General features: G+C 50.4%; 1 protein-coding gene across 2 annotated transcripts in view; it reads left to right on the forward strand.

Moving 5' to 3' along the window:
* CLSTN3 (calsyntenin 3) overlaps positions 1-12845 on the forward strand; it is a 28996-nt gene extending 16151 nt beyond the window's left edge. For both annotated transcript variants that reach the window (XM_055315605.1, XM_055315604.1), the window contains exons 13-18: positions 2482-2708; positions 3015-3185; positions 4244-4389; positions 4611-4746; positions 11463-11665; positions 11898-12845. In XM_055315605.1, coding sequence (XP_055171580.1) covers positions 2482-2708; positions 3015-3185; positions 4244-4389; positions 4611-4746; positions 11463-11665; positions 11898-12038 — 1024 coding nt within the window. In that variant the 3' untranslated portion in view covers positions 12039-12845. The remainder of the gene's footprint in view (positions 1-2481; positions 2709-3014; positions 3186-4243; positions 4390-4610; positions 4747-11462; positions 11666-11897) is intronic.

The raw sequence follows: 12845 nt of genomic DNA on the forward strand, positions 1-12845 counted from the left end.
TAATGACCTTTGATACCCAAACTAGCCCCTCCCCCATGAATTCTCTACTTCTGTGATGGTGTCTCTGACCTTGCAATCACTCAGGCTTAAAACCTCTGAGTCATCTTGGGTTTCTTTCTTTTTTTTTTTTCATCTTGGGTTTCTCCCTGTCTATCCTCCATACCCCATCAGTTGCCAGGTTACCCTGATCCTGCTTGTGCCAGGTATTGGGAATCTGTCTCCATTTTCCCCATTTCTGCTGTTATGACTCCAAGTCCCAGCTCTGATTATCTCTTACCTAGCCTATTGCTATAACCTCCTAATGAGTTGACCCATCTCTGGTATTCTGACTTCAGTTCACCCTCCACCGGAGGCTAGGTTAGTGGTTATGTCAGAATTTTCATCCTCATATTCCCTGATGTAGAAGATATCAATGGCCTCCTCTTGGCTAACGCTCAACAATTCTACTCAAGGTCCTCAACCATCTGACCTCAGCTTTCCTGCCTCATGTTCCTCTATTCCCCTTGGTACGCTCCTCACCATCCACTCTAGGGTCTGCCTTCTGCCTCCAGGGAGTCCCTCCAAGGCAGCTCAGTTGCTACTTCTTTTGACTATTCCTTGCTAAATGCCCCATACCCATCCTAGCCAGAAATAACCTCTGCCTCTCTAAACTCTCATGGGTTTTTGTTTGTTCCACTTACATGATGATGACCATGTTTGACATTGTTTTCTAGTTGTGTGTCATATCTAAGCTCTTGGCCAGATCATTAGTGCCTTTGGGTCAGGGCTGGCCTCCTATGGCTCTTTGGGCCGCCTTTGGATTGCTCACTGCAATGGGGGTGTCTCTTGGAGCCTGTGGTTTTAGGTCAGCTGAAGTTATTTTCTCTCTCTCTTTTTTTTTTTTTATTTACGATAGTCCTACAGAGAGAGCGAGAGAGGCAGAGACACAGGCAGAGGGAGAAGCAGGCTCCATGCACCGGGAGCCTGACGTGGGATTCGATCCCGGGTCTCCAGGATCGCGCCCTGGGCCAAAGGCAGGCACCAAACCGCTGCGCCACCCAGGGATCCCTGAAGTTATTTTCTAAGAAGTTTTGATCTGGGCCTCTTGGAATGACCATGTGGATTCTTAGGTCCCACTCCTTGTGGTGCAGGAACTCAGCAGGTTGTGGACATTGGTAACCTCAGAGGCTCTGAGTTCATTGTATTTGCTGAGGTTACCCATTTCCCTTTTGGCTCCCATGGTCAAGCTGGCCATACTCAGTAACACTCTCATCACAAGTGTATGGACCATAGGCCTTGTTTTTGAGTTATCCAACTCCCTTGTGAAGGCTGCTTATTCAAGGGATACTTCTTTATAAATAAGTCTGACAAACCTGGGCCCCAAATAGTGGTTCTGGTTCAGTGGAAAGAATGACCTAGGGATCCCTGGGTGGCGCAGCGGTTTGGCGCCTGCCTTTGGCCCAGGGCGCGATCCTGGAGACCCGGGATCGAATCCCACGTCAGGCTCCCGGTGCATGGAGCCTGCTTCTCCCTCTGCCTGTGTCTCTGCCTCTCTCTCTCTCTCTGTGACTATCATAAATAAATAAAAATTAAAAAAAAAAAGAATGACCTAAGAATAAGAAGAATGGGTTTAAGCCTTGACTCTGACACTTATTTCTTGGGTGACCAAGATGCTTGGTCATCTTTGGCTTCTAATCCCGAGTCCACAGCATTCAAATAAAGTTGGATGAAATGATATGTGCAAATGCTTCAGAAACCAGCAAATGTGATGAGAAAGTAAGGTGTCATTCCTATTGATTGGTAAAAGAGGGGGCTGGAGGTGATCCTGGGAACACCTTTCAGAGCAGCTGTGCTGTGGGTTGATTGGCCTGGCTGAGTGCTTTAGGGAGCCTCTTCTGGTGCCAAGGTCAGAGAGGCTTTGTGGGACCATGGATGTAGGTCATAGTAGCTCACCTGCCAAGGTAGGGTTCTCCGATATTGAAGGGAATGAATACAAGACACACCACAAAGGAGGAAATCCTTGGATAGGATCCCCTACTGTATCCCTCCCCTCCACTTTTGGTGTTGAATATTTTTTGGCATGTATCTGCCAGGTATTTTACTGAACCCACTTCTTAATTTAAATCTTAATTTAAATTTAAATGTGTATGCTTAAACATTTTTGTAGATTCAGTTTGCAGAATGAAGTTTTGATAGATGTCCCATAATCTTGGATTAGGGCACTAATAATGTGCTCACCTTTGCAGGTCAGAGTTGCTTGATCTGTCCCTGGCCCTTTCCCACAGTGGCATCCTCCCAGGAAAGGCTATCTCCCCTCCAGCTTTACTACAGAGGGGGAGTGGTACTGCTGCAGAGATACTCTCTCTCTTTCTTCCCTTCCCCCTCCCCAACATGGGGCACTTTCCTGTAGAGCTGCAGGTCTAGAGGGATGGAACAGAGTATGGATTGGAAGGGAGGAGATGTTGGGATCACAAGCTGCCTCTCTCCCCTCTTGTCATATAGGTGCTTCAGTGAAGAATCCTGTGTCTCCATCCCCGAAGTGGAGGGCTACGTGGTGGTTCTTCAGCCTGATGCCCCCCAGATCCTCCTGAGTGGCACTGCTCATTTTGCCCGCCCAGCTGTGGACTTTGAAGGACCTGAGGGGATCCCTTTGTTCCCTGATCTTCAAATCACTTGCTCCATTTCTCACCAGGTGGAAGCCAAAAAGGATGAGAGTTGGCAGGGCACAGGTAAGGATGACTCCAGGGAGTGATGTCATCCCGAGAAGCAAGAAGCAGTCCATGTCTGGAACCAGAGGGTGGGGGTAGAAAAATCAGGCTAGAAATGCAAGTGACTTCATCCTGCATTTGCTTGCTTAGAACCATTTACATTAGAACATGGAGCCAAAAGGAGGCTTGTGAGTGTGAAGAAAGTATTGGGTAATGACATTTTTGAAAATGATGCTGACTGCTCTCAGGGAATGAGTCTGGAGGGGGAAGAATGGCGGTGAGGTGGGCCCTTTGGCTGTGACCCAGATCTGACTATCTCTCATTCAGTGACAGATACACGCATGTCAGATGAGATTGTGCACAACCTGGATGGCTGTGAGATTTCTCTGGTGGGTGACGACCTAGACCCCGAGCGGGAAAGCTTGCTCCTGGACATGGCATCCTTGCAGCAGCGAGGGCTGGAGCTCACCAACACGTCTGCCTACCTCACCATTGCCGGTCAGTGGGGACTGAGAGCCTGTCTTCTTTTTCTGTGAGTGCCCCTTCCCATAATCAAGTCTCTGGGAATTCCAGAGTGTCCTCCTTCCAGGCCAAGTGCCATCTTGCTCCTTCCCAGCCTGGAAGCTCCTTTGGCTTCCAGATTGCCCCTAGAGGAGGTGTGCTGGGGTTTAGGCTCCCGAGTGGTTCTTTTTTTTTTTTTAAGATTTTATTTATTCATTCATGAAACACACACACACACACACACACACACAGAGGCATAGACATAGGCAGAAGGAGAAGCAGGCTCCATGCAGGGAGCTGGTTGCGGGACTCAATCCCGGGTCTCCAGGATCACGTCCTGGGCTGAAGGCAGGCACTAAACCGCTGAGCCACCCAGGCGTCCCCTGAGTGGTTCTTTCTCCCTGCTTTTCTCTACACCCTGGCTCCTCTCTGTTCCTGGTTCCACTCCTTCTGTGGCTCAGTCTTCTCTGATGGGCTTCCAATCCTCTAGGTATTTGGTCCTAGCTGTCCTCTCATGTCTTCCACCTCTCTGATGTCCCGTACACACCAGAGATTTAATTCACATGCTCATACCTTAATGAATAGTGGTAATGACTTGGTAGCTTCCAAAGGAAGCCTGCTGTTCTCTGAAGGCTCCTCCATAAAGAAGGATGGGAGAAGATGGTCATAACTAGTTTCCTCCTATTTCCTTTTTCTTCTAGAGCCTCGCCAAGGACTTTTGTATTTTTTACTCTCTCCATTTCCCTCCAGCTTGCCTCTTCCCTCTGTCTTGCATAGTGTCCTTATTGCCTTCTCTTCAGCCCTACCCAGAAGCCACAGAGTTTTTAGAGAAAAGCAGAGCAGGAAATGGACCCCAGTCACTCTACCCCAGTCAGAGCCGTGCTGGGGGTGGAGGGGTACATCTCTTGGGGGAACTCCGAACATACCTCTGCTGAGGGGGTGGGACTGACCCATGCTGTGGCTATGTGTGCTATCAGCTGATGGGAGCCTGAGAGAGAGGGTTCTGCCTGGAGCTTTTGCTGGCTCCTGCCCTGAGCTGCTTCCTCCTCCTGCAGGGGTGGAGAGCATCACTGTGTACGAAGAGATCCTGAGGCAGGCTCATTATCGGCTGCGACATGGAGCTGCCCTCTACGCCAGGAAATTCCGACTGTCCTGCTCAGAGATGAACGGTCGTTACTCCAGCAATGAATTCATCGTGGAGGTATTTAGGGAGTCTCCTTCCCTCTACAGCTGTCCTGCTGTTGAGGAGCCCCGGTGGAGCAGACTGAGAGCCATAGTTGGTGGGAGTGGACATTGCACGGAGGAGCCCAGGACCTGGCAGTGGCAGGGGAGATGCCGTGGGGCTGGGTTAGCAGATGGGCTCTAGCGAAGTGGAGGAGGACCTGCAGAGAAGTGGGTGCCCACTGAGCTCTCCCTCCCCAGGTCAACGTTCTCCACAGCATGAACCGGGTGGCCCACCCCAGCCACATGCTCAGCTCACAGCAGTTCCTGCACCGTGGGCATCAGCCTCCCCCTGAGATGGCTGGACACAGCCTGGCCAGCTCCCACCGAAACTCCAGTACGTAAGACCTCATGGGGGCCAGGCAGGGTGGGGGTCAGGGTGGTGGTGGCGAGGAGCAGGCTGGGCACAGGCATCCTTTCCTCCACCCTGGGAAGGGAGGCAGCTAGTGGAGCTATGGTTCTGTTTCCTGTGCCATCTGACTTAACTGACCACTGTTCCAATCCCTGTAACCCCTGGACCATTAACTTTCTGTCATGAAGGATATGAGCCTGTGTCATTCATTGAGGGGGGGACGCTCATGCCCGGAATCATAAAGTCAGTGGGGGGTTTAGGCCTCTTTGTTGTTCTGCTGCCCTCCCCCAGCAATATCAAATTAGCCTTGGACCTAGGGATCCTCTTTAGTGAAGCCATCAAGTATTTATGAAGCACTTGCTGTGTACTAGTACTGTCCTAAAGTGCTGTTAGGGACATAAAAGAATTATATGATAGATTCAGTCTCTATCCTCAAGGAGAAAGTTGGTGTTATTACATGTTATTACGTGTATTATGTGCTATCTATAAAGTCACAAGTCTTTCTAAAATAAAGCGTGCAGCGAGGCAAAGTATTAAATCCAGATGGACAGCTGCCCTTCTGACCAATCTTTTTCCATGGACCTTTACCAATGATGCAGGGTTTAGTTCCCAATTTAAGAGCTGCTTAATTAAAAAAAAAAGTGCTGCTTAATTATAGACAAACTAGAAATTACTAGTATAAAGAAGAAAAACCAGTCATAATTCATCGCAGAGAGGAAGCCATTATTGGCGTTCCAGTTTTTTTCTATGCCTTTTTTTTTTAAATATATAGTTGGCATCAAACTATTTTGTAACCTGGTATTTACACCTAATATTTTAAGAGGAATTTTTTCCCCGTTATTAAAAACTGCAAAATGAGGGATCCCTGGGTGGCGCAGCGGTTTGGCGCCTGCCTTTGGCCCAGGGCGCGATCCTGGAGACCCGGGATCGAATCCCACGTCAGGCTCCCGGTGCATGGAGCCTGCTTCTCCCTCTGCCTGTGTCTCTGCCTCTCTCTCTCTCTCTGTATGACTATCGTAAATAAATAAAAAAAAAAAAAAAGAAAAAAAAACTGCAAAATGATCCTGATGATGCTGAAAATGATTTTTGGAAACCCTTTTAGAATTGCTTTTAAAGTCAATTTATGTGATACATTTATTTTTATTACTTTTTAAGCTACACCTTGCTTTTGACCCATTTCAGTATTACCCAGTTTCGTCAGCCACTTTTGTCAGAGTTGGCTTGGGATATCATTTGAAGTTTTTTTTTTTTTAAGATTTTATTTATTTATTCATGAGAGACACATACAGAGAGAGAAAGAGAGGCAGAGACACAGGCAGAGGGAGAAGCAAGCTCCATGCAGGGAGCCCGACGTGGGACTCGATCCTGGGTCTCCAGGATCAGGCCCTGGGCTGAAGGCAGTGCTAAACCACTGAGCCCCCCGTGCTGACCTCATTTGAAGTTTTTAAACATACAACCCACTCTCAGAGGGCCCAGATTTGTCACTTTTGAAAAAAGTCAAAGGGTGTATTATAGGCTCGAAGGCAATTTCCTAAGGAATTCTGAAAAATACTTTCTTGGAAGAAGTCCATGGTCTCCAAACATGACCTTGAAAGTCACAGAGTTCATATCAATACATTTAATAAAAAAAATAGTGAACACATAGATATGTGTACCAGATACCTTGCTCATGGGCTTTTATACATATTAACTCATTTAGTAATTACGAACAACAAATGAAATAGGTACTAGAATTATCCCCTTTAAAGGTAAGGGAACGGAAGTCCAGAGAGGTTAAGCACTTTATCCAAGATCACACAGCTAGAAAGAGATAAGAGCCAGGATTCAGATCCAGGCAGCAGGATTTCAGAGCCATACCTTATCCACAGCTATGTTTGATGTTTGCTTGCTTGCTTCTTCTCTTGTCTTCTCTCCTCTCCTTTCTTCTTTTTTTCTTTCCCTCCTCTTCCCTTTCTCTCTTTCTTCTTTCTTTCTCTCATTATTTTATAGTTGCATCTAATTTGGGGGAGCTCCTGAGGGCTTCCTAGGGCTTTTTTTTGGCTGAGGTTAGCTCCCTGGTACTCCCAGGGAATCCATCTGGTTTCCTCCCCTTAAGTGGTGGCCATCACTAGAGAGTTCCCTTTCCCTGGAACTGGTACCCTTCTTCCTTGTTGTCTCTAGAAACAATTGCAGGAGTCTCTCAGTGTTTTACTCACTATGGCAAAACAGTTGGAGGTAGGGGTGGAGGAAGTAGGGATGTAGGGGTGAAGAGGGAGAGCATAATGCATAACCAAGTTGCAAAGCTTCATAGAAACATCACACAATCTTTAGAGACCCATTTTTGTTAAATAGGTCCCTTGGGCCAGCTCCCCCCCGCCCCCCTGGCAGGCCCCCATGACTCCCTAGCTCTTTCTCCAGTTCTTTCCTTGGGAATCATCCCACTCAACCTCATCTGGGTTGGATACTGGGTTCTACTACTTAGGTTAGGCTCAAAGTAGATCCAGATTGGCATTGCTGCTGGGTCTTGTGAGATTCTCAAGCCTTATTTTCTCTGATATGGGGTTCCTGGGGAGGGAATCACTGTTGTAACCACCCCAGAGCTTCGTGCCCTGAGCAGCCAGCTGCCCCACATTGGCTGGCCTGGCAGTCTTATTTTCTCACCCCTCATCCCCAGAAGCTGCCTGGGAGTGCTCCGGGGTGTGTGAAGGTTGCCTTTGCTTCACCCCCTCAGAGTGAAACCCAGCCTCCCCATCTACTGTTCTGAGCTGATGTCCGCACCAACCAAACTTCTCTCTGTGATTTCAATTGAGAGAGGCAGCCTGCTTTTACTTTTTCTCTTATTTTGGCCTGAGTAGGATGCAGGGTTCATGGTTCACCAAAGGGATTGGTGATTGACAGCTCCTGAGCATACCAGAAGATCCACTTCATAAACCCTGTTCCCTATGCCTTCTCTATTTGCAGTGTTCCTTCCTTCCACCTCCCAACTGTCTAGGAACCCTCCCAACTGCAAGTGTAGTGTTACAGAGTTATGGCTTTGCAATTTCAATTTGCTCTAACCAGGGAGAAACTGAAGGAGGCCACATCCCCTCCAATGGGATAGGGAGTTCATTTCTCTGAAGCTCCTAAGGGTGCCAGAAAGGAGAAATCAGTGTGAATTGGGACAGTCAGGGAAGGTTTCGTGGCCCAGGTAGAGTTTGAGCTTGGACCTTGAAGGGTAGAAGAGATTTTAGATGAGCGTGAGAGAGAATGAGAATTTGAGCATGGGGCGTAGGCAGTGGCTTGGGGTGTTCATGGCTAGGGAGAAGAAGGTTGTCTCAGAAGGGTGTGGTGAGAGATGAAGGCAATATTTATCTAGTCATCCTGAATTTTGATACACATAAGAATCAGCTCGGGAGCTGTAAAAACACTTGGTTCCTAGGTTACTTTATGCCCTATACCAGTTAAATCAGAATGGAGGTAGGAGCCAGGCCTCAGTGGTTTTTAAAGATCCCCAAGTGATTCTAACATGCAGCCAAGTTTGGGAATGGCTTCCCTACTTTGTTTCCTACAAGTATCTGCAGCTTTGCAAGAAGATCTACAATGAAATAGGGTAAGCATAGGGGTGCTTAGGTGGCTCAGTTGGTTAATCGTCTGCCTTTGGCTCAAGTCATGATCCCAGAGTCCTGGGATTGAGCCCCGCATCGGGCTCCCTGATCAGTGAGGAGTCTGCTTTTCCCTCTGTCCCTCCCTTGTTCATTCTCTCTTTCTCTTTCTCTGTCTCTCTCTCTCTCCCTCAAATAAACAAATAAAATCTTAAAAAAAAAAAAAGAAATAGGGTAAGCATAGAGGCACATGGGTGGCTTAGTTGGTTAAGTGTCTGACTCTTGATCTCAGCTCAGGGCTCAGGCCTTGATTGCAGGGCCATAAGTTCAAGCCCCACACTGGGTGCTGGATATGGAGCCTAAGTTTAAATAAAAGGTGGGGGGAATAGGGAAAGCATAGAAAATGAACTAGGGAGTGTGTGTGTGTGGGAGGGATAATAAGAATAAGATGCAGGCAGGTAATAAAGTCTATTCACAAAATACATACCCTGAGATACTTGTGGTTGCTATAGTGGGCCAGAATTTGGGCTCTGAGCTTCCTTGCAACTTAAGCAAGAGGAAACCTGAGTGGTTATGAAGTCATATGATAAGAGCCAGCCAGTATTTCAAGAGAAGTCCCACGACTGAGAGCAGAAAGAAATTTCTCCCAAGGCTCTTTAGAAAGGAGGCACCATGCAGGACTATTGCCAGGGCTTTCAACAGTGTCCTCACAACCAACTGAAACCAGAAGTTTCACAAGGGCTATTTGATAAAACACTCCTTCATGTTGGCTACTGCAGGTCATTCAAGGCCAGAATGAACTGCTTGGATCTAATGTAGCAAGAAAGGTTGATTGCCCTTTTCAAACTCTTGGTTTTTGTCAGTCACTAATTTAAAAGCCCTGCCATCCTGCTAGCTTCTAGGCTCATTTTTAATTAACTATACTTGTTTGCCTGCAGATACATGGTTTGCATTTTGTCTGTCCTGAGGTCATTTCTTATTTCTGGCAATCAACTTGTCCTTTGCTTCACCGGGCTCGGGGCTCAGACGAACAAACGCATTTGATTAAGGCATAAACCAGAAACTTTAGCTTTTCATCATTGTGCTCCTAGAGCAAGTTTATCTGCAATGGCCTCCACTCTGAACGGGGAGAGCATCTCCATTCTAGAGCCTGAGCTTAACCACAGAGGTCATCTCTTGGCAGGGTTACTGCTCCTGGATCTTGCCCACTGACTTGGCGACCTGGGAAGGACCCTTCCCTTGCAGATGGTCAGAAAAAGCACCTCTGTCCCCTTCTCTCCTCCTTCATCCCTAAGCAGTCGAGAAATGCTGAGCTAGCCAGACCCATCTCTGCCCTAGAGCCAGTGCCCAGGGAACCTGCCGGTCCTGTTTAGCAGAATCAGCTCTCATTGGCAAGTGGCCGCAAGTGAGCTATAGGTCAGGTCAGGATGGGGACCAACTTGGCAGAGGGCCATCAGGGTGGCCTCAGGGAGGTGTGAAGTTAGTGTGCCTGCTGAGGCAGGGCATTCTCCACACACTTGATTGGCCTTGGAGCAGTCTGCAGGTGCTGGTTGCTGGGGAGGAGGGGTATGCAACAGGCTGTGTGTGCTCCCATGCTGTATGCTTCTTTATATTCTGCTCTGTCTCTCAACATGTGAGTCTTCAAGGCTGTGAGTAAATTTGGGACCAGGAGGTATATGTATGGGCTGTGTCTATGCCCTGCATACACATGATCATCCCTGAGTGACGGGACTGTCCAGATTCTGGGCTTCACCGAGCCTCTGTGGTTGGGTGAGGTTCTGTGCACAACAGTAAGCAGGTGTGTGAACCCATGTTGGGTAGAGTGGCCCAGCTGCCTACGCGGGCCCTCAGCCTGGGGACACTTGTGTGGGGTCTCTACCTCCACTTGCTGTCTGTGGGGCTGTGGGCTTTCTGGTCTTGGCTCCTCCTGCCTCCCCGGGTGCTGTATGTATGTGTGTGGGAGGTGGCCAGGGCCATGCTCACGGCTGCCTGTTCTGTGGCTCTCACAGCCCACATTTGGGGTGTTTACGTCTTCCTTCAGGGGGTTGCCTGGTGTGCCCAGCTGGCAGGGAGCTGGGTGACCCTGCACATATGGCTCTGCTGTGCCTTGCTGGAGACCCTCAGATGCATCCCTTTGCTCCAGCTGTGTGAGCAGGCTGCCTGGTGGCTGGTGCAGGCGGCTGTGTGGGCTGGCAGAGTCCTGACTCGGGTACAGGGTGTGGTAGCTCTTGTCCAGCTGTGTGCCCACACTTTCTTCCTGGGCATATGCTTGTGCGCACACCTCTGCTTTGCTGCCATCAGCTCTGAGGTCCATGTGAAAGTGCAGGCCCCTCTCTCTGTCTCACAGCTCTCCAGGGTCTGTGCTCCCCTGAGGCTCGGCGGCACAGTAAGGCTGCCGGGCCAGGGGTGCGACAGGGTCAAAGGGGAGGTTGGTCTACCTCAGGGGGAGATTTGGGAGGAGAAGAAGCCCCAGAGGTCCAGGAGCCCTGAGCCCATGGGGAGAAGGGCGGTGTCACAGAGCAGGAATGAGCGCAGTCCAGGTACGTAAGTGAAGGGGCTGTGCCTTGCCCCTTGGATCTGTCCCCCAACCTTGGGTGTCAGCATCTCCTGGCTTCCAGGCCGGGCTTGGGGCCTGCCTCTCCTCTCATGATGCAGGAGGACATTCTCTCCTCTTGTACCATTAAACCTGTGTGACTGCCTCTCTCCTTCCCCAACTGGGCGCCAGGCACCTCTTCCCTAGGCTGAGTGGTCCCTGGGGAAGGCAGAGGCAGAATGACCCCGGTAGGCTCCAGTCCTGCCCTCTGTTGACTGAGAACAGCGCTACTCCTAATAGCCTTGGGCTGGGAGCTCTCCTCCCCTGCCCATGCCTCCCTTTGGACAGCTCCCTCCATCTGTCTGTGCCTTTGGCCTTAGCAGCTCTTCTGCCCCCTTTCTTCCCTATCTCTTGCTCTTACAATAGGGCTCTATTTCTCCTCCGGCTTATACAGGGTATTCCCTCCTTCTGAGCCACGGAGGATCCTGTCTTCTCTTACTCCAGGACTTCCTCTTCCCCAGGGTGCTCCCCACCCCCCACCCCCCTCTGTGTCACGTCCCTGTAGGTGTGCCTGGCCACAATCTCCTCACTGCACACTCTCCCCGCAGTGGTCCCTAGTGCAGCGACTCTCATCATTGTGGTGTGCGTGGGTTTCCTGGTGCTCATGGTCATCTTGGGCCTCGTGCGCATCCACTCCCTTCACCGCCGCGTCTCAGGGGCTGGTGGGCCTCCAGAGACCTCCAGTGACCCCAAGGACCCTGACCTCTTCTGGGATGACTCAGCGCTCACTATTATCGTGAATCCTATGGAGGTGAGTGGGCTTGGGAAGTGGGAAAGGGCAACATTCAGCTGGAGCATATGAATGGCCAGGCCCTGGGCAAAAAGCTCCAGTGTGAGCTGCCAGGACTGGGAAGGAGAAAGGTGTGTGTGGGGGTGGGGTGGGGGGGGAGTAAAAGGCCTGAGGGAGTGTGGCCCCCAAAGGCGAGGCTTTGGGGTCTGTGCAGACCGCTGAGCCCTGTGCTTTCTGCTCCCTCCTCGTCCAGTCCTACCAGAATCGGCAGGCCTGTGTGGCGGGGGCTGCCAGTGGCCAGCAGGAAGATGAGGACAGCAGTGACTCAGAGGCAGCGGACTCCCCGAGCAGCAATGAGAGACGCATCATTGAGACCCCTCCGCACCGCTACTAATGCAACACCCCTCTCCGAACAGAGAATTCTGCCCTGGTGAGACAGAAGCACCCCCAGAAAAGAGACAAGGACACTCTGAGAGAAGAGACCAAGAGAAAGAGAGCTCTTCAGAATGAGTCATCCTTTAATCCCAAATCCCAGTGGGTGCCCCCGCTGGGGTCTGCCTCCCCCTGCCCCCAGTCCACCTCCCTCCTGTGCCTCTGGGCTCCTGTTCCCTAGAAGACTTTGGCTGCCTTCTCTGCCCCCAGGGTGGCCCCTTAGTTTGGCCCATGTCTCTGTCTCTCCCCCAGGGCCATGTGCTGGATGGGGGAGGTGGGGGTGTCACTGGCGGCCAGGGGTGGGATCCAAGGCGACCCTTCCCTACTCTCCTGTCCATGGAGGCCTTCCTTCCCTGGGGCTCCCTCAGCTGGGCCTTCATGGCTTCTCTTCTGTCCCCTCCTCTCTCTCTCTTTCCATTTCACTCCGGGGACCCCTGCTTCTTCACCTTGCCCACTCTCCTTCCTTTTCTGTCCTCTTTCCCCTTTTCTCCTTGCCTGAGGCCCTACAGCCCCTGCCCCTTCCTACACGACCTGGTTGTGGCTAGGTTGTGGGGATGGCAGGGGGAATGTGTGTGTGGGGGGGCCAGGTATTATATATAATGTATATTTTTTCATGTTGCTGTGAGCGCAACCCCAGTGTTCTGTGTGTAGCTCACAGCCTTGTGTGTATGTGTGGCATTGTCATGTCCTGCGGTGGGGTAGGGGGATGGGTGTGGTGAGGGAAGGGATGCACCCTAGGGTTTTCAAATAAAACAACAAGAAAAAGCTC

Source organism: Nyctereutes procyonoides, unplaced genomic scaffold (assembly GCF_905146905.1).
Source record: "Nyctereutes procyonoides isolate TBG_1078 unplaced genomic scaffold, NYPRO_anot_genome, whole genome shotgun sequence".
In the NCBI taxonomy this organism is placed as follows: Eukaryota; Metazoa; Chordata; class Mammalia; order Carnivora; family Canidae; genus Nyctereutes; species Nyctereutes procyonoides.